Source organism: Stenella coeruleoalba, assembly GCF_951394435.1.
Source record: "Stenella coeruleoalba genome assembly, chromosome: 6".
NCBI lineage: Eukaryota > Metazoa > Chordata > Mammalia > Artiodactyla > Delphinidae > Stenella > Stenella coeruleoalba.
The window spans coordinates 73515401-73541939 of NC_137151.1; the positions used below are offsets into that span (position 1 = coordinate 73515401).

A 26539-nucleotide genomic window follows, 5' to 3' on the forward strand; every position below is an offset into this window, starting at 1 on the left:
ACTCAGTCACAGATAGCAAACCCCATGTCTACAGTTGCTCCCAAAGTCCACCGCCTCAATTTTGGGATGATTTGTTCTCTGTCAGATATTCCACAAATGTAGGTACATCAAGTTGACTGTGGAGATTTAATCTGCTGCTCCTGAGGCTGCTGGGGGAGATTTCCCTTTCTCTGCTTTGTTCGCACAGCTCCTGGGGTTCAGCTTTGGATGTGGCCCCGCCTCTGCGTGTAGGTCGCCTGAGGGCGTCTGTTCCCGCTCAGACAGGACGGGGTTAAAGGAGCAGTTGATTAGGGGCTCTGACTCACTCAGGCCGGTGGAAAGGAGGGATACGGAATGCGGGGCAAGCCTGCAGCGGCAGAGGCCAGCATAATGTTGCAACAGCCTGAGCTGCGCCACGTGTTCTACTGGGGAAGTTGTCCCTGGATCACAGGGCCCTGGCAGTGGTGGGCTACACAGGCTCCCGGGAGGGGAGGTGTGGACAGTGACCTGTGCTTGCACACAGGCTTCTTGGTGGTTGTAGCAGCAGCGTTAGTGTTTCATGCCCGTCTCTGGTGTCCGAGCTGATAGCCGTAGCTTGCGCCCATCTCTGGAGCTCGTTTAGGCGGCACTCTGCCTTCTGTGGGCAAACAGGGAAGAAATCCCCTCTCCTCGTGCACCCTGAAACAATGGCCTTTTGTCTCTTAGGCAGGTCCAGAATTTTTCCCGGACTCCCTCCTGGCTAGCTGTGGTGCACTAGCCCCCTTTAGGCTGTATTCACACAGCCAACCCCAGTCCTCTCCCTGGGATCCAACCTCTGGAGCCTGAGCCTCAGATCCCAGCCCCCACCTGCCCCGGCGGGTGAGCAGACAAGCCTCTTAGGCTGATGAGTGCTGGTCGGCACCGATCCTCTGTGCGGGAATCTCTCCACTTTGCCCTCTGCACCCCTGTTGCTGTGCTCTCCTCCGTGGCTCCGAAGCTTCCCCCCACCTACCCCTGGTCTCCGCCAGTGAGGGGGCTTCCTAGCGTGCAGAAACTTCCTCCTTCTCAGCTCCCTCCCACTGGTGCAGATCCCGTCCCTATTCTTTTGTCTCTGTTTTTTCTTTTGCCCTACCCAGGTACGTGGGGAGTTTCTTGCCTTTTGGGAAGTCTGAGGTCTTCTGCCAGCGTTCAGTAGGTGTTCTGTAGGAGTTGTTCCACATGTAGATGTATTTTTGATGCACTTGTGGGGAGGAAGGTGATCTCCACATCTTACTCCTCCACCATCTTGAAGGTCCCCCTCTCTTTCCCCCCATTTTATATGTTGAAAGTATATTGCCTAGTTTCTAGAAGTACACACATCAGTTATCTGATATTCCATAGTACAGACTTGGGTCTTGAGACAGCCAGTTCCACGTGAGAATTCATTCTTTTAGATGGTGGGAATGCGTTTCTGGGGGTGTTCCTTAAGAACCCTCAGTCTACAAACCCTTTCAGAACTCCCTCTCCTATTTCTAGCAAGAGATTGCAGGGGAATCTGTAAGAATCAGGGTTTCCTTGTGTGTATATCTTTCACAGATTCTAAAGCAGATATTTCTATCCTTGGGAATTTTTGACATTGGTGTTTTTGTTATAGAAATCAAAGAGGATATCTACATTCTGTTCATTAGAAGCAGTTACACCGTTAACTAAATCTGTGATTACACACAGCTATAATGTTTATTGCATTACATTTTTAGAGTTTAAAAAAATTAAGAGTACCATGAATGAAAACACATTTATGTTAAATTCCTACTGCATGCTGAGATGCTTTCTAAGTTTGCAGTTTTAATCTACCCTTCACTTGGCTCTCTGTCCTTTCTCGTTATGGCTTCTTCATTTTTCCCTTGCCCTGGGCATTTAAATTGAGAGACATTTTAAGCAGCATGGCCTTTCTGGCTGCTGAGGGAAGGAAGGGATGGACCCCATTCACCCTGGAGAATTATAGCAAATGGAAAAGACTGCTGACTGCTGCAGAAACATCTGTCACGCACTGTTGAGCTGCTGTTGCATCTGAGCTCTGGGGTGAGCGTGCTAAACAACAGGGAGGAACTGAGATCCTGGTCTGCCAGAGGACATGTAAAGGTGGAATGGGTGACTCCTGGCTGGCTTGTGGATGGAAAGTTTTATTATGGGAATAAAGGAGCACGTCTGCAAATTGATAATGAATTCTGGAAAAGTAAGAGACACTGTTCAAATGGTTATTATTCTTTAAGGAAAGAGTTTACTTTCATTCTTGTTTATCTCAGCAGGTGGAAACTCTCCCAAATACTTTCTCCTCTGGTTCCTTCCTGCCTCCTCTTTTGTGTCTGTTAATCCCCCTCAAGGGAGAGAAGAATAAAGAACAATTACAGTTCTTTTCTCTCCCTGTCTCATCACTTCTTAAAATCCAGTATTAACTTACGGAAATCAGAAACTCTGAGTGATCTTGGGATATAATATGATGTAGTGTATTTTAATGCATCTATTTTTGTGTGATGGCTGTTTTCGTAGAGAAGGGACATAGAGAAAGTGATGAAGTAGTCTTCATTGAATGTTACAGTTCTGATTTGACTGATATCTGTGTAGATGGTGCCAAATTGCAAAGTCCATCCCTATTTCTCTCCTAAGTTGATCATATTGGTAAAGGGTCTAGCACACAGCATATACCGTACAGTGGTACCTTACTGCACCTATCTTGCCTGTCCTTCCCACGTTCTAGTCCTAGATCACTGATTACTTGATTGGGCATCTCTCCTTAGTTGTATCATTTTCACCTTAAATCGGTATGCTTAAACCAGTTTGCTATGAGGGTCATCATTCTCTCATGGACCCAGTGTCAAAGCCATTCCTTTCTTCTTTGCCTCTCCCACACTCAATAGGTTAACAAGTCCTATTGATTATTTCCTCCTTCATAATATCGTAATTTCTTTCTAGTCCCACTGTCGGCTCCCCAGACCAGACTCTCATCACCTCAACCTGGGATCCTGCAGGGTGCTCTTGCCTCACTGGCTCCTTATGGCCTCCTGAGATCGAATTTCCTGAATCTGGCAGATTCACGCTCAAAATCCTTCAAAGAGGGCTTCCCTGGTGGCGCAGTGGTTGAGAGTCTGCCTGCCGATGCAGGGGCCACGGGTTCGTGCCCTGGTCCGGGAGGATCCTACATGCCGTGGAGCGGCTGGGCCCGTGAGCCATGGCTGCTGAGCCTGTGCGTCCGGAGCCTGTGCTCCGCAACTGGAGAGGCCACAACAGTGAGAGGCCCGCGTACCGCAAAGAAAAAAAAAATCCTTGAAAGACTTTCAGTTACCTACATGATTAAGGCCAGATTTCTTTACCTAGTATCCAGAGACCACCAGGATCGGATCCAGCCTCAGTGTCCCATTTTCCTCCCAACCTGTACAGTCTTGTCTGCTTAATGGTTCCCAAAACTGCCTTATCTCCATCTCTGCCCTTGTCTTTCCTGCACTGAATTCCCACCACCCTCCTCTCAACCTGATACCTCCCTATGCTTCAAAGACCAGCTTATGTGACACTCTCAACTGGCCGCTCAAGCGGCCAGGGAAAGTTGAACTTTCCCTTCTCTAAACTTTATAGAACTTCTTGACAATATTTGACATTCATTATCTTGTTATGTACTGATCTCCTCAACTGTATTGTGAGCTCTTTTAAACAGACTACGCACTCTTAATTCTTCAGAGACAAGCCTTGCCCCTTCAATATTTTAATGTATCCTAGAGGTTATTTTTAAAGACCTGCAACAATATTAGTCTTGTCTTTTTATTACAGATTTTACATTCCAGGTTTATTTGTCCTCTCCCTTCTTCCTTCCTCATAGATAAGTAAAACAAAGAACATCTGTCAAGTGCATAGTAGTAATTGGCAGCCCTTCCTGTCACTAAATTATGTAGCCCGACACGTGAAGGAGGGAGGGGAGATGGGAAATGAAGTGATTCGGTGCCCCTGTGATTTCACTGTTTTTTCACCAAGGAGAGGTCAAGGTCCCACTTAGTATTTAACAAGTTGGAAGATTTTAGTAATTGCTCCATTCACACTTTATTCAAGTCTGGTATTAGATGTTAGAATATCTAACAAAATTGGCTGTGTGTGGTGTGTGTGTGTGTGTGTGATCAACTATGACTCTTAAACTGCAAGGTATATACTACCTACAATTTTCAAAGAGGAAATAGGTTGATTAGACATCTAGGACTTTTGCATGAACCAGCATTTCCCAAAGTATGTGCCAAGGAACGCTTGTCCCTTGAGATGCTGCCTGAAAAGAGGGTCTGCTGTCAAGTAGATTGGAGAAATGCTGAACACAATCTTTTTTTGCAATTTTTTAAATTAATAACTTAAGGACACCGATAAATCCTGCAGTCAGAACTTGATTTAACTGAGCACTTCTTGAATTTGATAGATCATGGAACTTTTTTATTTCGCTAAGGTTTGGTTGTTGAAAATCCAGATTCTTCTTTCTATTTCAAAATGGGAAGGTAAAGGAACACGGGGCCCAGATTCCAAATGGCAACTAGACTGGGCTCAGGAGCAGCTTCCCCTTTAGATGGGGCATTTACTTTCTCATCAGCCACAGTCTCTACTTCTCCTTATTGTATTTCAATACTTCATGCTTCCTGCCTGGCCCTTGAAAGCATTTGAATTGACAAACCCTGATCCGGGGTGTCAGGAAGTCAGCCACTTAAGTGACTTAAGTGACTCTTAAACTGCAAGGTATATACTCCCTACAATTTTCAAAGAGGAAATAGGTTGATTAGACATCTAGGACTTTTGCATAAACTAGGGGTGACTAGGGGTGATCTCCCCTTGAATGTTAAAAAGGCATCTCAAGCCTAACATATCCAGACTTCCCTGTGGTGCAGTGGTTAAGAATCCACCTGCCAGTGCAGGGGACATGGGTTCAATCCCTGGTCCAGGAAGATCCAACATGCCGCGGAGCAACTAAGCCCGTGCGCCACAACTACTGAAGCCCGCGCACTCTAGGGCCTGCGTGCCGCAACTACTGAGCTTGCGTGCTGCAACTAGAGCACATGCGCCTAGAGCCCATGCTCCACAACAAGAGACACCACCGCAACGAGAAGCCCGCGCACCGTGACGAAGAGTAGCCCCCCGCTAACTGCAACTAGAGAAAGCCCGTGCGCAGCAATGAAGACCCAGCATGGCCAAAAATAAAAACAAACAAACAGCAACAACAACAATAAAACTTTAACTGTCCAAAACGGAACTCTTAATCTCACTCTCAAATCTACTCCTTCCCAGTCCCCCTTATCTCAGTAAACAGCAACTCTGTCCTTTCATTTGGTAAAGGCCAAAACCCTTACCAGGAGCCATCCTCGACTCCTCTCTTTTCCTCACACCCCACTTCCAGACCCTCAGCAAATCCTGTTGGTTCTGCCTTCAGGATGTGCTTGGAATCTGACCTCTGCTTCCCTCCTCCTCGCCCTCCACCCTGGTCTGAGCCACCTTATTTCTCACCCAAACTATGGCCATAGTCTTCTAACTGCTCTCTGTGCTTCTACCTTTGACCAACGTACAGGTCATTTTTTACAAAGTAGTTAGAGTGATCCCTTAAAAACCTAAGTTAGGTCAAGCCTCTCACCTGCTCCAAGGTCTCCAGTGGTTTCCCATCTCTCCTGAAATATTTGAATTGCTGACCTTTGTCTACAATGTTATTCATAATCTGGATCTGCATATAGCTCTCTGGTCCCATCTCCTACCACGTTCCACTTCAGTTAGTTCTCCCCAGCATTTTCCTTCGATGTGCCAAGCAGGGTGCCACCTCAGGGCCTTTGCATTTTTGGCCCCCCTCAGACCAGCTCGCTTTTCTTCCAAGTATCCCCATGTGCGCTCACACATTTGAATCATTCTCCAAATGTACCCTTTTTGGGTAGCCTTCTCCTGCTCTCCCCTGTGTATCCACATCACTCACTGTACACTTACCTGCTTTTATTTGTCTTCAGAGCATTAACCACCACCTGACACGTTACATATTTATCTGTTTTTATTTGTATCCTCTTCCTCTATTCCGTATCACTGCCGTGTAAACTCCCTGGGAACAAGGGTTTTCTTTTGTTAATAATGTATCCCTAGCACCTCCTACAGTTCCTGGCATATGATATGGCTCAGAATATATTTGAATGAACAAATGAATGAGGACTTGGCATGGAGAGGAAGATTGTGGACCAGGTTCCAGAGGCCTTGGTAGCTGTGAAGGAATAATCATGCAGTTGGGAGATGATTAGTAGGACAGAAAGTAGTATAGTTGGGAATTCTGAGTCTCTCAAGAACGGTGGATTTTGAGAGTAGAAGAGGGGATGGTCCAGAGGTGGCAGAAGGTACCAGGAGAGCACAGACCCTCCTGCTTGCTGCTGACAGTGATTGTGTGGTAGAATAAATGGCTTGAGGCTTATGAAGGCAGTGATATCAAACAGAAGCAAAGCATTGGGAGCATTCTGCACAGATGTTAAAAATATTGGTGGGGTGGGAGATAACTCTATTTTAAAACAAGAGTTGTTTCCAGTCTCTCATAGTACTTATTTTACAGTAATGTTATGTAATTGGCTAAGTTTATGGCTGGCTGACTGGATTTTGTTTGTTTGTTTGTTTTGATAATTACCCTTACGATTACATATTTTAGAGAATTTTTACAATATACAAGACTGGGACCACCCTGTAGAGACAGTTTCAGTAGTTTGGGATCAGCCAAGGATCTACATTTTTTAAAGTAAGGCCCCTGCTTAGAACCAGTGATTATTTTTATTTGTGTCACTATCAAGTCATTTCAGAAAATCAGATACTATTCCTCTAAGAACTTGGGATTTGGAACACATAATTACCAGGTGATAGTATCCATTACTAGAGTGAATTGTTATAGCTCTACCGGGTTAGACATTGTAAATGCTCAAGTGACTCAATCTTTTTGTTTAATAAAAAATCAAAGAAAAAAAATACCAGCTATTCCTTATAATGATTTAAAGTTTACAGGAGCTCAGAGATCATAAAATAAAGAACTTTTTAAGGGAAAAAATATTATTAATCAGTCATAAGAAGCTGGTAGTTAATCTTCTTGCCAGTTGTTAATAAAATATATATTCAGTATTATGGTCAATCATTCCAACCTAATAGATATCAATTACATGGGTATCTAAAAATGTTTCCTATACATAATCAACAGTAATTAACAAAACCAACCTTGGCTCATTCAGTTAATGTCCTGACTGGTAACATGTGAAGGCTGGTAACATGTGAAGGCTGTCCCAAGCGGTGATTCAGTGAGACTCATGTAACCATGGGCTGGTTTACCACCATATAACCACCCAGTTCTGATATCAGCAGCATCTGCTATTTTTGCAGTGTTCATTATTAGTGAAGAAGGTATCTAGAAAACTAGAAAGTAAAAATGTTCCTCATCAGTGACTATACTTTATGTACAGGGTTTTCATAACAAGTTTTCTTCTTGGGCAAACAGACAAACAGATATAAAAATATCCCCAGCATATGTGTGAACTGACTTGGAATATTTTTCTTCCAATTGAACCTCTGAAGCATCTTCTTCAAATAGCTTTGCTAAATGAAATAACCAAATTAACTGCTTTGAAATACAGTATCTTTATTTTCTGAATATGAAACCTATTTCCATCTTTGGGTTGTGAAAAATATAATGATCCTCAAACAAAAATTCTCTCATTTCCGGAGAGAAGAATTCAAGCATTCTTGATTTATACCTAACCTCCAAATTAAATCATCTTCAGTCTTATCAGTGAAGAGGAATATGATTTGAAATCTGCCAGTATCTAAATAGAAAAATCGTAGAATTCAGTGGATCCAGGGATTTGCCGGGTGACCCTGGGACCTAGCTCTAAGTTCAGGGAGAAATACTAACCTAACATGAAAATGTGCAGTGTCCTCACCATAGTGATGCTGGTAAATAAAGCCCGTGGTGCTAGGTATGTTTAAATTCCTGACTTGCTTCCAATTTAGGCTTTTGGGGATTCCACTCATCCCAAGGAACCTAACTTTTAGGACTGACGACCAGTGTCGATAGGAGAATAATATCCGCTTGCAGAAACTCACACTGTGACCAACTTTTGTGACTTAGGTACATTTTGTAAATTGGGTGTTCTGAAAAGCCTAAATATTAGGAAAAGTTCATGAATAATAGAGCAACACCAGCAACAGCTGACATCTCATGAGTTCTCACTGTGGAAGGTTGAGCTACCATCACCTTTTTCAGAAAACTAAACTGGCATAAAGTGGTGAAATATCTTGGCCACAGCTAATGAACAGCTAAGACAGGGTTTGCTCCCTGGAAGCCTGATTCTGGACCCCTTTTCTTGACCACTTCACTATTTGCTCTGTGGTAGGGCTTGACAAGCTGGAATGTCTAGGGGAAAGGCCTTCTGTACTTGTCTAAGTGAACTTCGTAAGGCAGCATTTGTCAGTTATTTTTGAGTTACGCATTTCCTCCTCATTTTTTTTTTCACTCAGCAACAACAGTGATTTTTCACATCCTCATTGGCCTGGGAAGCAATAGACCAGAAGGTACATAGACGAAAATGTTAATAATTATTGTGAAGTACTGGTATCAAAGGTGAATTTTATGTTCTTTGTGCATTCCTGAATTTTACATTTTCTGTACTTTCACTACATGTATTGCTTTTGGAATGAGAAATTCTGATCATTTATTTGTTTACTGAAAACTGCAATTAACCTTTTCCATGAAACAAAATGAGCAGCCCCACAGATTTCTTGCTCTCCCCACCATTTGGATATTGCTGCCCCTTCTGCTTGGTGTTTACAGTATGTGTTCAGTCCATGTCAAATGTGCTGCAATTGAGACCACTGGAAGGAAATTTTCCACCTGGCACTCACGCTCATTACCCACAAGTGATTTAGAACTCAACATTATCTGAGAAAGAATCTGTTCACTGCTTGCCCTGGTATGTTTGCCAGAACACTTTGGCTCTCTTGGCCTGCCTTAGTTTCTCACTTAAGAAGGTATCTTGGGCTTCCCTGGTGGCGCAGTGGTTGAGAGTCCGCCTGCCGATGCAGGGGACACGGGTTCGTGCCCCGGTCCGGGAGGATCCCGCATGCCGCGGAGCGGCTGGGCCCGTGAGCCATGGCCGCTGAGCCTGTGCGTCCGGAGCCTGTGCTCCGCAATGGGAGAGGCCACAGCAGTGAGAGGCCCGCGTACCGCAAAAAAAAAAAAAAAAAAAAAAAAAAAAGAAGTTATCTTATTACCTTGAGCTGGCTGGTTTGGGTCAGCATGTTTATAGCAGCAAGGTTGTGAACCCCAGAGGGTCTCATTCGTAGGTTGTTGACGAGGTCTGGGAATCTGTTGTTTATAGAAGCTTCCGCAGGAGACTGTTATTCACCCAGGTTTGGACATCATTGCTCTTACAGAGTACATTTTCAGGTGTTTCATTAGGACTATAAAAACATCATCCCAAAGGACCATAAGTTTACAAAACTGCTTTATTTATTTATTTATTTATTTATTTATTTGCAGTACGCGGGCCTCTCACTGTTGTGGCCTCTCCCGTTGCGGAGCACAGGCTCCAGACGCGCAGGCTCAGCGGCCATGGCTCACGGGCCCAGCCGCTCCGCGGCACGTGGGATCTTCCTGGACCAGGGCACGAACCCATGTCCCCTGCATCGGCCGGCGGACTCCCAACCACTGTGCCACCAGGGAAGCCCGAGAGTTATTATTAATGCAATTCTGCCGTCTTTCAGTGAGAGTAAGATAACTGTTACTATAGAGAAAGTAGTAGAATTACTACTTCTTCAGTCATGGCCTTCTGGCTTCGGTGATTTTAATATTTTATGCTCTTCCAAAAATAATAAAAGTAATTCCTTGAAGGACATTATTAAGAAGGCAGCAGGCAAGTCCATGCACCACTTTTGCTGTAGACATTCAGAGGGATGCAGAATGTGCATTGCCATCCGCTGCTGTTGCTTTCCCAGTGGCAGGTATCTAGGGCATCTGTCTCTACTCACTTTGTCAGCTTTCTCTGTAAATTCCGATGCTCTGGTCATGACGTGGTGCTAACTATGGTTGCTAGATTGACCAAGTAACATAATGGCCATGTCAGGTACGGATTCTTTGCTTTCAAAAGGGTACTCAGGTGTGGTACACCTGCAGGGTGTTTGAACACATCTTTCTGTGGAAATAAGAATGCACAGTATTCCTGAACATTTATTCTTACAGCATTTATAACTGAGCTGTTAGCTACCATTTATGGAATGCCTGCTGTGTGCCAGCATGTAGGCAGCACTGTCCATACACTGGGTGCCAACTCAGTGACTTGCAATGTTTTCCAAGCTAGACATTAACATCCCCATTTTACAGATGGAAAACATGGAGGCTGAGAAAGGTTCATGATCTGCCCAAGGCACATGGTAAATAGCAGCATGGGGGTTGGTATGCTTGTCTGTGTGACTGCAAAACTCATGTTGTTTTCTCTGCGTCAGACACTGCATTCCTGAAGTAAAAGCTAGCTGGCTTGCTCTTAGTTTTTGAAACTTGGAAACAAACCTCAAGGTTGTACCATATTTAAGAGTGCTGTAGCCTTTTTTGTTTGTTTGTTTTACTCATTTCTGCCCCTCTGTTTCCATGAAAGGTTGTGGTAGATGTGTTCAGTTAGTCTTGAGGTTAAACACTACTTGAAATTGCTGTGATTTTTTGTCGTCTAACATTAGCTTTAACTTTAGTAGAGGGCAGTATTTAAAAGCTTGGAGTCCAGAGGAGAATCTTGATTTCCATTCCAACTCCAATACTTATTGACTCTGTGTCATTAACCTTACTGTGCCTCTCTCTGTTCAGTCAGCCATAAAATAAATTTAATAGTAATTAGTTAAAGGCTTTTTATGAAGACAGAATGAAATAATCCATGGAAAGCATAGAGACAGGGATATAGGAAGCACTAAATATTAACTCTCACCACTGTCATCATCATCAACACTATAAAGGTTACTAGTATCACTGAAATAGTGTTGCTATGTCAGAATTAGGTAGAACTAGAAGAGAGACAAGCCTAACAGCCAGAAGCTTGAATAAGAAAATACTTTAGAAGTTTATAAATCATTTTGGATATTTTTCTTTGAAAACATTTTATGTAATTCATGAATAGAAAAATAGCTTAGATAAAATAATGAGACGAACAATTTCAATGGAGTTAACATTCAGAGAGTAATGGTCCAGTTCTCCTTATTACGTCTTAAATTTGTACGAAAAGTGAGACTGTACAGAGGTTGGTAGCCACAACCTAAAATATTTCCAGCAGTTCTCTTACATCTTTAAAATGAAATTAAAGTAAACGACAGGCTGGACAAACCAAGAGACTCATTCAGCAGTTCTGTGGACTTTCATTCTGAGAGTCACGTTTCTCTCTGCGGGAGTCGCAACTAAACCGTTCAGCTATTGTTAAATGCCTCATTGTCTGTTTACCCACATCTTTGACACCAGGTAAACCAGACTTTAGTCATGTTGGCAGATTTCTGCTTGCTGCCGAGGAGGTATTGAGATCAGTGGATGCTACCTGGGGAACAAACTTTTACCAAATTAAAGAGCTGCAGTGAAGTATGTGTGCTAGACTCCTGGTTTTAAGCTAAGTGTGCATCAGTTCTCTCTGAGCAGGGGGAACAAAGGATGGGTGAGTACTTCCACCTTCTCTGTGTGTTCTTAGGTCCTTAAAAAACTGATCTGGAATGAACCTAAGTTCATCAGTTGTCACAAATGGTACCACTCTGGTTGGAGGTGTTGATAATGGCGGAGAGCTATGCATGCGTGGGGGCAAAGGGTATATGGAATATCTCTGTACCTTCTCTTAGTTTTGTTGTGGAGTTAAAACTGCTCAAGGGAAAAAAAAAAGTCTTAAAGAAAAAACACTGACCTGGAAATTAAGTTGTAACTTTAGTATTTGAAAGAAAACTTGATTTTAAAAGAATAATTAACAGGTTTATGTAACCCTTTAGTTAACCTGCTTATATAATATGTATAACACCTTGAAGGTACGTGGCATGTGTTTCCAAGTCACCATGAAAGAATATGAAAATAGCCAGCTTGTGAACAAAAGTCCAAAGAAGTACAGCACAAATTTTGATATTAAAGGAAACGTTATGAAGATTTAATTTGTAACTGAAGATGTTGCCACATTATATTTTTTTGTGTTCTCCATTGACCAGTCACAGCTTCAAATCTAATAAACAAGAGCTCTGTGATTAATTCACCAGATGTTCCTATTTTAAAAGTCCTTATTTTAAAATGTTTTCAAAAGTTCTATTCTATTGGAGCTGTGATTTTGATATTTCCAAGATGAAGCTAGAAGGCAGTTTTATACCTGATCTTGTGTTAATGATTGCTGAGGGACTGTTCTCTACAAATTAATCAGAGAGCACTGAAAAATTCTAGAAATTGACTGGCTATGGTATGCAGGGCCTTGTGCTAGGGGTAAAGGGAGTGGGATACCAAGGTGAAGATGGGCTGGTTCTTACTTTCATGGAGCATCCAGTTGAACTAGAATCCAAGACTGAGTATGACAGATTTGGAAACTGTCTTCTTCATATCTGCAATTTTAAAAAGTAGCATTCAAGTACTTGTATATTTCATTAAAAATAATGAGTGGTTGTGTATGTAATTACAAAACTTCAGGGATATACTTTTGGCTCTTATTTAAAAACCATGAGTTTGAAGCCAATTCTTAAGGTAGTGGATTAATTTTTTATTATTGGATAGATGATACGTTCGAATAATATACAAATATACAATATACTGCACAAGTTTGTGTAAGAGCTTTTGGCTTCTTATCATTATGAAAATTAAATAGCTTATTTTTTGAAGCTAGTTACATTTATAATAATAGGTATCAGCTGGTAGTTTTATAAATCATGCTTTACTTTTTCAGTAATATATATATATATATATATTTGTGGTAATAAAAATATTCATGTACTTACTGTATCTTAGGAAACATTTTTATAATTCTCTGTTCCTTGGAAAATCAACAAAATTTGGGGTTTGGATTGTTCATTCAGTTTACGTGTGTACTATATTATAAATGTTTGAAATGAATGAACCTCTTACTTTTCTTCCCTAATATGAACTTTTGTAAAATCAGGTGGAGAAAAGACTAATGTTGTGTTTCTTGTGACAGGTACTGCAGTAGGTATTTTACAGATGCTGTCCTGGTTTGTTTGGTCACTAACCCTTCTGACCCACAAAATCCCAGCAACATTTTAAGTATCCCCAGGTCTCTATATAGAGACAAAACTCATTTTTTATCACACTTTAAATACCCTAAATTGATTTCTGTTTCTGTGGCTTGATTTGTAAATTAGGCGATTTACTTTCTTTCACCTGGCTAAGTTCCTGAGTTAATCCTTTATTTCTTGCCTGCATAGTTGCTAAGGTCAAGTTTCTTTCCAAGTTTTGCATTTCTTACCATGTTTATTTGTTGGGGGGAGGGGGAAGCCGGAGGCAATGTTATGTGTATTTTATTGCCTAGCCATCTGCAAGTGTGAAGATAGAGAAGGATCCTTATGTTATGTACCCTCTGAAAAACTCCACTATACATTAGTGAGAGAATGAGAGTAAAAAAGGCAGATAACATCTTGGTATTGTTATAAAAACAATTTTCACCTTGCACATGCCCTGAAAGGGCCCTGGGGACCTCCAGGGTTCATGGACAACCTTTTGAGAAGCACTGCTGCAGAAGCTAGAGGGGTGGGGAGAGTAACAGTGGGGTGGGAACTTTGACTTCTTTTATATATTTCTATGCTGTACTTGAATTTTTTATAATGAGCATATATTACTTTTGTCATTTTTAAACACAAAAAAGAAAGTGAAGGGGTGTGAGGGGAGATGATTACATCCTAGAAAGTAATACAATTTTTGCTTCAACAACAATTCTCATTTTAGTTCCTAATTATATGATCTCAGAATAAATCTAAATTTCATATTCAGCTGCTATGTTTTAAATAGGATCCCATACAGAATATTAACATGAACAAGTAAATAATGCAAGTCCCAGGTCATTTGTTCCCATTGTCTTTTTTTTTTTTATTGGAGTATAATTGCTTTACAATGTTGTGTTAGGTTCTACTGTACAGCAAAGTGAATCAGCTATACGTATACATATATCCCGTCTTTTTTGGATTTCCTTCCCATTTAGGTCACCACAGAGCACTGAGTAGAGTTCCCTGTGCTATACAGTAGATTCTTATTAGTTATGTATTTTATACATAGTATCGATAGTGTATATATGTCAATCCCAATCTCCCAATTCATCCCACCCCCTCCTTTCCCCCTTGGTATCCATACGTTTGTTCTCTATGTCTGTGTCTCTGTTTCTGCTTTGTAAATAAGATCATCTATACCAATTTTTTTAGATTCCACATAGATGTGTTAATATATGATATTTGTTTTTCTCTTTCTGACTTACTTCACTCTGTATGACAGTCTCGAGGTCCATCCCCATTTCTACAAATGACCCAATTTTGTTCCTTTTTATGGCTGAGTAATATTCCATTGTATATATGTACCACATCATTCAGAGTAATAATAGTAAAGATGATCCAAAATCTCAGAATGGAGAAAATACAAGAAACATTTAACAAGAACCTAGAAGAACTAAAGAACAAACAGTGATGAACAACACAATAACTGAAATTAAAAATACACTAGAAGGAATCAGTAGCAGAATAACTGAGGCAGAAGAACAGATAAGTGAGCTGGAAGATAGAATGGTGGAAATAACTGCCGCAGAGCAGAATAAAGAAAACAGAATGAAAAGAGTTGAGGACAGGGGACTTCCCTGGTGGTCCAGTGGTTAAGAATCCACCTTCCAGTGCAGGGGACTAGGGTTCAGTCCCTGGTCAGGGAACTAAGATCCCACATGCCACGGGGCAGCTAAGCCTGTGCGCCACAACTGCTGAGCCCAGAGCCACAATGAAGGATCCCACATGCCGCAACAAAGTTCCCGTGTGCCTCAACTAGGACCCAACAGAGCTAAATAAATACATAAAATAAATATTTTTAAAAAGAAAAGAATTGAGGACAGTCTCAGAGACCTCTGAGACAACATTAAATGCACCAACATTCAAATGATAGGGGTCCCGTTGTCTGTTAAAGATCTGAACACACACTCCCTGTTTTTCTCTCTGTAGTATGCCTTTGCTTCTGACTCTCCCACAAAAGGCGCTGGCGCTGAGTATGTCGATGCTCAGTCCCTTGTATCATTTTTCCCTGTTAATTCAAGTGAACCTGGGAATGGAAAGAGCAGAGTCCCATTTAATGCTTAAATCGTCCTTGGACACTTCAGCTGTCAGATTAGGAATTCTCGCTTTCCCTGCCCAACTTTGTATTTGGCCCCAAAATATCTGTTCTTATTTCTTCTGCTTCCTCACAAGTTGGAGAAATAGGAGCAATTCCTAAATCTTTCACTTCAGTTATCCTCTTTCTAATAAATGACTTAAAAAAGCATTCAGGTAGGATTTTAAAAATTTATGATCAGACTTCTTGTTTTCAAGGTAACAGAAATAACCAAAAGCTTGAAAACCTAAAGAAATTAGAATAATTTGGCTCAGGTCAAAGTGTAATTTTCTTTATGAAAAAAGCAAACATTAATCTGATAGTTTTCCAGTGAGATACTAAAAAGAGACCTTAATAAGTAATAAAATCCAACTTTGTCTATTGAAACAATGAAATGTTATAACTAGAGGAAAAATGTTACATTTTCAGCCTATATCTAAATATTAACTCCATTGAATTATTCCTTTAACGTCTTTCAGATTTATCCCTTCATATAAAGTGCTTAATTTTTTCCAAATATAAAGTAATGTATATTTTTTGCACTAAAAAATTAGAAAAAAAATTAAGAAAAAATTAAAAATCATCTATAATCCCACCACCTCTATACAGCTACTGTTAACATTTTGAAATATATTTTGATTATATGTTTAACATCATCATATTCTACATACTCCTTATAGCCTGATTTTTTAGTTGACAGAACATCATGGCTATTTTTTCCATACCAATAAACAGAAATTCATGTCGTCACTTTGATTCACTGCATGTTATATCCTTATAAGTCTGTACTATTCTCATATGTATTAGATTTTTTTTTAATTTTTATTTATTTATTTTTGGCTGCGTTGGGTCTTCGTTGCTGCATGCGGGCTTTCTCTAGTTGCGGCGAGCGGGGGCTACTCTTCGTTGCGGTGCGTGGGCTTCTCACTGCGGTGACTTCTCTTGTTGCAGAGCATGGGCTCTAGGCGCACGGGCTTCAGTAGTTGTGGCATGCAGGCTCACTAGTTGTGGCTCACGGACTCTAGAGTGCAGGCTCAGTAGTTGTGGCGCACGGGCTTAGTTGCTCCGTGGCCTGTGGGATCTTCTGGACCAGGGCTGGAACCCTTGTCCCCTGCCTTGGCAGGCAGATTCTTAACCACTGCGCCACCAGGGAAGCCCTAGATTTTTTTTTTACTATAATAAAATAATGCTTTAGTAAGCACGTCTGTTCCTATATCTTTCCATACCAGTCTGATCATTTCCTTAGGGTAAAGACTTAGCTGTGGGATTGCTGGGTCATTGCGGCAGGTACTTTTTTTCCCAAAGACTTTTTAATACAATTGCAAAATTCCTCTTTAGAAAGACTGTACCCAGTTTATAGTCCCTTTCCCCCAACGCTGATCTATTCTTGAATGTAATGGGTTTTTAAAAAATCATTATTATTTTGGTTTTCACTTCTTTGAAAATCTTTGTGGTTGAAGTTGAACATCTTTTCAAATGTTCTGCACAAGTTGCCTGTTCATGTGCTTTGCCTCTTTTCCTGTTGGAATGTCATCTCACTGATCTGTGAATGCTCTTTATAGTCTTTGAAAGACATCTACTGCTTATTATATGTGATGTATTGTTTTCTTCTCTGTGCATTTAAGAATTGTCATATTATTATAATTATAATAATTATAATATATAATTATCCTATAAGGATTATAAGAAACTCTGGAGACTGAATGGTATTAAGGCTCTGGGCTTTTTGATGTCGACCTTTCTCTTTGTCTCCTGCCATTGGAGAGATGAGCAAATATTTCTATGTAAGGCTAATTGTCGAAGTAGTAGGTGTGCCACCATTCTCTTAGTTATAAAAATGTTGAGACATAATCCATGTTGTTTTTTTTTTAATGTATGTGTTCTCTGACTCTTTCTCTAAGACTGAAACCAGCGTTGCAGCAGAAATTCACCAGCAAGTCCATAAGGGGAGAAAACAAAATCCTTATCCTCGCATTTTTCTTACAGTTGTTGCTACCTTTGGTCCCCTCAGGAACTTGCGGTTTTTAATATAGCTCACTGTTCTTACTGTGATCTGTGTGATCTCATCCCCATGTCCATCAACATGAGAAATGGGTCCTCTAACCCTAGGCTGTATTTCCATGTATTTTCAGAGTATCCACATACTGGAGAGGACTTCTTCCTCTAGCACTGAACCTTCTGTAAGTCGGCAACTGCTGGAACCGGTCCCCCTCTCCAAGGTCAGTGACAGAATGTGTTGCTTTCTCACATGGTAGGATGCCTGGCCTGTGGCCAGTTGAACAATACCTCTTACACCTGACTCCCCTAAGGTAGCTGTGACACCCATTGTAGAGCTGCTCTTTCACTTCTTTCCATCTCCAGTACGTAGGGTTTCTTTGCCCTGCGTAAGGAGGAAAGAGATGAAAGTGTATTTGCTGGGATGTGCAGGGTTACATAGAAACGTCCAGAATTCTCTTTATTTTAAGGGAAAAGGGCAAGAGAAACTCTTTGTCATTCCCTGTTGGTAAGATGAGCTAATATTTCTATATCGAGGTTATAGAAAAAAATCACTGGGTCCAGCAGTAACAACACAACAACAGGTACAATTGTTGCCCATGCACTGCACACCAGGTGCTATACTAAGTGCTTAGATACATGATCCCATTTACTATAATCCTTATGAGCAGTTCCATGCAGTGTAGGTTTTTATTACATTTTACAAGTATGGAAACCGAGAGTTAGTAACTTGCCCAAAGTCAAAAAAGCTGCTAAGTAGCAGAGCAGGAATTCAAACTCAGACTTGTTTAAGCTCTACCCCACCTGCAGAGTAAAACAGTCCCTAGCCAGAGGGGCTGTTGTACATTCAGAGTTCCAGTCCCCTTCTCACATCTGGCCTTCCTAGCAGTGAGCTCTGAGGAGAACCCTGCGGACTACTAATGAAGACCTTTTCTGTTTCATGGAAGCCAGTGTCCCCTCCCCTTCAACTTTCTCTTCCTCGGACTAGGAGAATATCTAAATTCATTTCTGTCTAAAATGCAAAAATCACAAAGAAAAGTCAAGAAGACACCATCCTACTCACCCCCACCCCTTGCTCGATTCCCTGAGATTTTCGGTGGGTTGGCTCTCCTACTGAGAAACTCAGAAAATAGAACGCATGGGGATTTTGAATCCAAATATAAAAACAGCACTTTAATCTCCCGGAAAGATTAACTTCTAAGTATGTATAAGTGATCCATCCACATTGCTTTTCCTATATTAAACAGAATCCTTTAGGAAAAGAACGCTCTACCACACTACTATATTGTAGAATACAGACATTTGTACCTCTTTACACTTTGAAGGCATTACAAACTATAAAGTTTATTCCATCAGACAGGAGTAGACTGCTAAACTAAAAAAGGGGGAGTTATTAAACTATTTTTAAAAAACTTAGAAATGAAAAATGATCTTATTTCTGTTTGAATGGCAAACAGAGAATGTCTACTTGGTAAATGTGACGACTAATCTCTTTGAAACCTCAGTCCTCTCTTATACACAGCTAAAGGACAGAGAGAATAAATATTGATTTAGGGGTGATGGAGAAGGCAGCTAACATTGACTGAGCACCCACTTTGAGCCAGGCACTGGATTAGTACATACATCCTCTCAGTCAGTCCCCAACTCGATGAAGTGAGTACCGATACCATTCTCATTTTGTTGATAAGGAAACTGAGACCTGGGGTATGTATAAGTAAGTTGTCCAGAGCCAGATAGCTGTGAAGTATGTGACATTTAGAGCAGTGGAAACAGAGAAAGGAAGACTTGTAGAATGAGACACAGAAATGGAAAGGAGAGGTGCTGGTATTAAAACAACAAGTAGGGAGCGACACATACACATGACTTGCTCTGGCCACTCCTGGCCCACCAGCTACATCTCCAGCTTCTTGGGCATTTCACTTCATACTCCAGCTGCAGCCACCTGCATGCAGTTCCCTCCGGCCATGCCTCTCTCTCTTCCACTGTTGGGCATCTGTTTCTTCCACCAGGCCTGCAGGAATGCTGTCCTGCTCCCTTCCCCTTTCTTCACTGAAATAAACTCCAACTTCTTTTAAATTAGGCCCACAGAAACCCTTTCTCAAGTGCTGGTCATTGACTCCCTCAGCCCCAGGCTGTCTTATGTAGCCCGTCTCTGTACCTACCACACTCATTACTTTATTTCACATTCTTCCTTTATGTCAGATTCCCTAGGACAACCTGAGACTGAGCTTAAGGTGCCTGTGATTTATGGAGGAAGAACCCTTAGGAGGAAATGGGTGAGCGAAGAGGTTAGGACAGGTGTCGATGCTAAGCAATAGGGGGTTCCAGCTGGAGTCCACCCTCAGCCTGATCCCATGGTGAGCTCTGGAGCATAAGTTTACCTCACAGAGTTGGACTCACCCTGAGGCAAGAAGGACTTTTCATTCCCTCAGATGTTTGTACCCTTGTGTCCTTCAGTCCTTGAGAGCCGTGGGGGAGGGTCATGCTACAGCATAATTTCCCAGGTGAAGGCCCCAGCTTGGCCAAACAGCAATTCCTGGTAGAAGAAGGAAGCTGTTAGCCTTAGCAGTTCACAGTGCTCACAGCAGCTGGGACATGGGTCCACTGGCCTGATAACAGGGATCTGGGTAGGGCACCAACAGTATCCACTTCCCATTACTCCTCCGTGCAGCTGCCCGCTTGGACCTTGCTGTACAACTAATACTCTTGTGTTTTTCTGTTAATAGATAACACATCTCTTGGGACCTGATGAAATCAGAGAATCCCATCCAATCCAGACACCATAGCATCTCACCATCTCTCAGCCCCTTTGAGAGAAGATGGGCTTCCTGGGCACTGGTTGGTGGTGGAAGAACATTGTTTGAAGTACACATACTCCTGTCTCAGGATTTTTCCAGTTTCTTTGTTTGGTGCTTTCACCTCCTAAAGCATTCCATATATCCCCTGCCCACTCACACATGCACAGAGAATATACCCTTGAGAAAGGAAGTGTCTCTGGCTTTTTCAAATGAGCAGACTGGGGCTATAATTAGGTTACTTTCTGTTTTTAGGTATTGTTATTACATCAAAGGTCTTTTTAAAGCCTCTGTAAGAACAAAAATGTTTGTATAATCTGATTCAAGTACTGATGTGATCACATTAGGGCTTTTGACTCTGTTTCTAAGTAAACCTATGAAAGTTGGTGGCTTTTAAGCAGAAAATTAATATCAATTGAAATTATGAAAAAATTATTCAATATTCAGAAAGTAATTTTAGCTTTCTCAAGATAGACCTGGTCTACTAAGTATAGAGATGGATTGTACTAAGTCCTGGGATGGGATATTTCATTTCTTACACACCTTATCTGTAACATTATCATCAGTATTTATTTATTTATTTATTATTTTTGGCTGCATTGGGTCTTTGTTGCTGTGCGCGGGCTTCCTCTAGTTGCAGCGAGCAGGGGCTCCTCCTCATTGCGGTGCACAGGCTTATTGCAGTGGCTTCTATTGTTGCAGAGCACAGGCTCTAGGTGCGGGCTTCAGTAGTTGTGGCACGCGGGCTCAGTAGTTGTGACGCATGGGCTTAGTTGCTCTGCAGCATGTGGGATCTTCCTGGACCAGGGCTCGAACCCATGTCTCCTGCATTGGGAGGTGGATTCTTAAGCATTGCGCCACCAGGGAAGTCCCCAGTATTTATAATTGAAGTAGAGAGAGTTGTTTGTTCTGGCTTTATCTTTTGCCTTTTTGTCTGTTTGACAGTTTGCTTAACTCTAAGAACTATGTTAGGATTCTTCCTAATTTCTTTTGCTGGGTTTAGTAATTCTGCATCAGAGCTGCTGCATTTATGTTTAAAAAATACATTTTAACTTCTTGCTTTTCCTATCTTACTTATCTATACCCCCCCCCCCATTTTTTTTCCCTCTGTGGTTAAATTCCCAAAGAAGAAAAAAACTGCTGTGATAGAGATCAGTAGTCATAGCTCCACAGGGACAAGCTACTACTACCTTCTGATTTTAATTAGAAAAAAATTCAAAAAGCATTTGTACTTATTATTAAATGTTTCCATTTTCATTAGTACACACACACAATAAATACACATACACACACACAATAAATCAAAGATGAACACTAGCCTTCAGATAAGATAAGATCTAGCCAAAAATAAAAATGCTATTCTTCTGGAGATGGTATCTATGGATGGGGCTACTAAAAATAGAAATATCATTAAATACAGCTGATATCTCTCTAAGAACAGAGAGAGCACTAATGAATATATGTACACATGTATAGAGAGTTATTCTTTTAATTTCTTGATTATACCAAGGCTTTCTAAAAGAAATCTATAGAAATCCATCACTTTTATGAATAAAAATCCATCATTTTTATCTACTTTGCTGATGAGAGTAGAAAGCCAAAGATACTGGACTTTTTATGAGAACCTACTATTTTCTTCTATTATTCTAACATTATTTATAAGCAATGCTCACCTGAATTCAATTGCAATTCATTATTAAAAACTGAAAATTCCAAAACGCTCTGCTTTGTACTCCTGATGATAATCCCTTTTATTGTCCAAAAAACATGGTTTAGAGCCTTAAACTGTCTCATCAGAAATATATATATATATATATATTTTTTTTTTTTAGGTAAGAAGTGGATTTATTTAGAGAGATACACATTCCATAGAGAAATGTACATTTTAAAATTACTGTATCTAATTAACAGTTCACACCAATCACAGTTTCTGACAGTATTCAAGTAGAAAATCAGTTTGGGGGTTGTTTTCTTATGTTAAGGGGAAATTTACAGCTCCTTCAAAGGGTTCTTAATGTTGCCAAATGAACACTGGTAGGTGCGTTTCTGTAAGGGCTGTAGTTCCTTCACTAGGCACCCCTCAGGGATGACCAAGCAGATGGAGAAATAGCACTGATCTCACATTAGTTCTCAGGGCAGTGGTGGTTGTAGGGTTGGGCTTAGATGGGGTAGAAGCACGACGCTGGCTTTAGAGGGCTCTTCAGAAGCCAGGAGTATCTCCTAGGCTTCATGATGTTTTGCATGAAGCAATGTTCAGCCACATCTCCTGGAAACAATTTTTGCTGAAAATCCCCCTCTATTTACACATATTTGGGCTTAGATTTGACTCGGCCATAGGGCAAGCAGCTTCTGAGATGAAAGGAGAAGACAGGGGAAAGAGGCGTGGATGGCAAATACACAGCCCTCTCGCCCCCTGCTCCTGTGGCCGACATCGGTAACCGATTACGGCCCCTTTGCCCCTGGGTCCTGTCAGAGCGTCACAGTCCTGCAGCAGGTTCTGGGCAGCCACCACCCAGACATTGGGCCAGCAAGTCCAGCAGCCCTGAAATGGAACCCACTGCCATTCCCGTTGAAGTCTTTGTGCTGTGGTCTAAAGATGATTTCTGATAGAACATGTCAGAAGGCAGCTTCCTGAGTCAGTTTGGGTTGGGGCGTTCTGCAGAGGGGCCTGCCCTGATCCGTAGAGCTGCATCCGTCTTTCCAGAGCTGAGGCAGCCGAGCAGGTTATGCTGAGGGAGTTTGCTTCCTTGCACTGTGGGCAGGATTGCAGCGGTCGTGCATGGGATGTGACCTCGTTGTTTCTGCCTCTACTTTGCTGGATTGTGCCCCAAGCCTGAGATCTAGAATAGGAGTGTTTGCCAGATCAGCGGTTACGTTAGAGCTGCGTGAGCCCTGAGAAATCACCTGGTCCAGGGATTTTAAAACCCAGGATGTCGCTAAGGGGCTGGTATCTAACATGGAAGCAGACCCAAGGGGGACTGTGGTAAACTGAAGACGGGCAGCCGTCCTTCAGGGCAGGCCCAGCGTTGCCAGATCTTAGGCTTTCACAAAACACTAGAAATTTGGATTTTTAAAGCCTGCAATCCTCTGATGTTTAAAATGTTGACAATTCATTTTTAAAACATTTTTTTAACACCATAGACGAACAAAACACGTCTCATGGAAGAGGAAACCATGATTTAGTCTGTTTTTAACAGAGGAGGGTGATATGGACTCTAGAATCCCAGATTACTGGCTCTTTCATGGGCTCCTAAGGGTATGTGTATCTCACGATGTATGTCTTCCAAGCACGGACTTCTTGGTGGGTGTTTGGCAAGCGGGGCATTTTATGCTCACTCTGAAATGCACGCAGCCTCACTGAGAGGAAACAGATGCCCACAGCGCTGCTCTTCAGCATGAGAAGTCATGAGCCACTTAAGCTGCTGCAGCCTTTTCATTTCTACAGAAAACCAGGCCCACACACGCATTGAACATGTTTCACCAAAATGATCTTATTTTAAAACTTTAAAGTGCCTCTGTGCCCAGAGATGAACTGTCTGGAAAAATGCATTTTAAACCTTGTGAATGCAGGCAATCAAAAGTCCATTCTACCCCAGACTCCGCCTCCATCCAGCTCATCTCTGATGGACCCTCATACCTCCAGGGGTACCCGGAAACTCGTTCTCACTTCAATTATAAGTGCATAGCTGGGTCTGAGGCTAGAATTTGCTCCAGAATGTTGTTCAGACTTCTGGTGGGTTGAGTATCGCTTTAAAAGCAATTTCTACTTAAGAATCTGCTTTAAGTGTGTCATCAAACACTGAGAAACATGTGATTTGTTTTTCTTCTTTTCTCTCAGGAAGCTGACAGCTGGGAGATTATAGAAGGGCTGAAAATAGGCCAAACCAATGTCCAGAGACCAGACAAACATGAAGGCTTTATGCTAAAGAAGAGAAAATGGCCTTTAAAGGGCTGGCACAAGGTAACATTTTCATCATATTATCTTCAGATCATCTTCATAAATAGAGGCTCTTATTTGGTGTCATTAGGTGGGAAACCAAGAGTACAGTTGTATGTGTAAAGCTAGTCTTCAAGGCCTTGTTTTAACTGTACAGGCTGCAACCTATCATACCTATTTAAGTCTGAGATCTGTAATGTCTGTATGCAGGGAAAAAATATTTTACACGATATTTAAAATCCAGTTTGGACATATTTTTGTTTACTCTGCTTTTTTTTTTAACTTAAATTAGTATAAATATGTTCTTATTAAATACTCTTCTAAATATGAGATTTTATAAAATGCAGGCATGGCTTCCATTGGATGGATTTATACTAATTCCATTATTGAACCAGTTCCCTATTGCTGAATATGTAGCATATGTCTAATTTTTTATTGTATGAAGTTGTGATGAACATTCTTATACATGAATTTCCATTTAAGTCCTCGGGGTAGATTCCTAGAATTATTGTTACCAGTGCAAACTAAAGATGGAATGTCACTGATCTTGGAAGTTTGTTTACTGCCCTTTAACGTATATGGTTTATTCCTCTCTACCCAACTCCACATTCTTTTTCCATCTTCCAGTTTTAATTATGGAGAAAATATTTTACACTGTATTGTTGCAGTTACGTGAGTAGCAGGAATTCTGGATGCTTAGGAGAAGAAAGTTGTCCTCTATTTTCAATATAAGCCTTTTGGTAGACCACCAGTATCTTGTCTGAAATCACTGAAAAAACAGGTTCATTACCTGCCACATCTGCTGATGGATTTCATCTCAAGGCAGATAGATTTGTGGGCACAAATGGCAGGCTGGTGGCTGCCCACTGACCCAAAAGGGGAAGTTATGGATTATAACATCCTTGAGGAAATATATTTTTTGCAATTTAAGAGAAGGATTTAAAAATTAACAGTTGGGAAATGTTGCCCCAATCCCCTATCTCTGAGGGTGGAATAAAAACCGGTCAAAGAGTCTTCTTCCCTCTCACTTGTCAGAAACCTTGGCAGTCGCCCCTGCACCCATAATGTTATACCAGTGCCAGGAATCTCTCCCCACCCTTGTTCTTTCTTGGATTTTGGCCAACTGGCCACACTCCTTCCTGGAATCACCTTTGCCTTTCATCCTGACCTTACCACTTTGCAATTCCTCAAATCAGTGGCCTTGCTAATCTCTTTCCCTGTGACCATCCTATAGGTTATCCCTGCTAGAATTCTTTGATAGATAGGAATGGACAAACAGAAGAAAGGGGTCAAAGAAACACATTTTATATAAATGGCTAACTTTAATTAAACACTCTCAGTCCATGTTTCAGCAAAACTGGCTGTGGTTCAACAGCAACTCTTTCTGGACCTTCCCTTAGACATTTTGCTACATAAGCAATAGGAGGTTCTCCCTTGCATTGCCTTTTCTCTTGGTCTCTAATACCATCAGATATTTATTCAAGCATCAGCCCATTTGATTGCCCAAGTCATAGGCAGTCAAGTGTTTTTCAGCTATAGAGATTCCTTCTTCCAGTGCTTACTTCTCCCCCCGCCCCCCGCAACCCCAGAACCTATAACAAAGGGGTTACAGTGACCTTCTGTGAGTTCTGTGTAGGGTGTCTCCAGGCCTGACTGCCTGTCACCTCAGCAGCTAAGAGTTCCTGAGTCACATAAAAACTTCCCGGCAGAGTAATTTACCAGCCACAGAAAGACTCCCTGCATCTGTAGAGACTAGAGGAGGACACTGGACCCATTGTTTGATTGGGTCCTTGAATGCTGTTTTTTCTCTAGTCAATTGTCCATGGAAAGGAAGTCAACAGCAGAGAGTTCCTGAGGTTTGTGGAGCAAAAATGGCTAGATTCATTTGGACTGGACCATGAGTGTCTTGAAAGAGACAAAAACTGCCCCAAATATATATATTTTCCCCTTAATATAGTTCAGAAATAATTTTTAATCTCTTTTACTAAGAGTGAACTGCAAGTATTTTGCTAAGTGGAGATGCAAGCATATTGATAAGGCTACTTTTTAAACTTTGCAGATAATTCATTATTCATAGCTCCAGTCCACTGGATTCCTCCCTTCCCCCCCAACCCCTGACACCCCCATTAAGAAAAACCGTGGTGATGGGGGAGTTCCCTGGTGGTCTAGTGGTTAGGATTCAGGGCTTTCACTGCCATGGCCTGGGTTCAATCCCTGGTCAGGAAACAGATTCCACAAGCTGTGCGGTACAGCCAAGAAAGAAAAGAAAGAAAGAAAAACAGAAAAGAAAAGAAAAACAGTGGTGAGAGATTTCATCCCCATTGGATTATGTATAAAAGGACCCTACTAGGTAAATAGTATGGAACTCGAGCTAAGATTTCCTTACCATTTCATGTGACTGACCGTGGCCAGGTGCACTGAATTCAAATACATGAAAATGATCAAACATACTGATTACAAAATACCAAGCAATGTTAGACCCACACTTGTGAATGTTTTATATAATTCAAAATACTGACA

At 41.4% G+C, this 26539-nt stretch overlaps 1 protein-coding gene across 12 annotated transcripts in view; it reads left to right on the forward strand.

The window, feature by feature from the left end:
- OSBPL6 (oxysterol binding protein like 6) overlaps nt 1–26539 on the forward strand; it is a 209440-nt gene that overhangs the window by 124131 nt on the left and 58770 nt on the right. For all 12 annotated transcript variants that reach the window (XR_013828658.1, XM_079923837.1, XM_079923832.1 and 9 more), the window contains 2 exons: nt 17425–17511; nt 23921–24043. Coding sequence is in view for 11 of the 12 variants with exons in the window: in XM_079923837.1 (XP_079779963.1) it covers nt 17425–17511; nt 23921–24043 (210 nt within the window). In the remaining variant the exon portion in view is untranslated. The remainder of the gene's footprint in view (nt 1–17424; nt 17512–23920; nt 24044–26539) is intronic.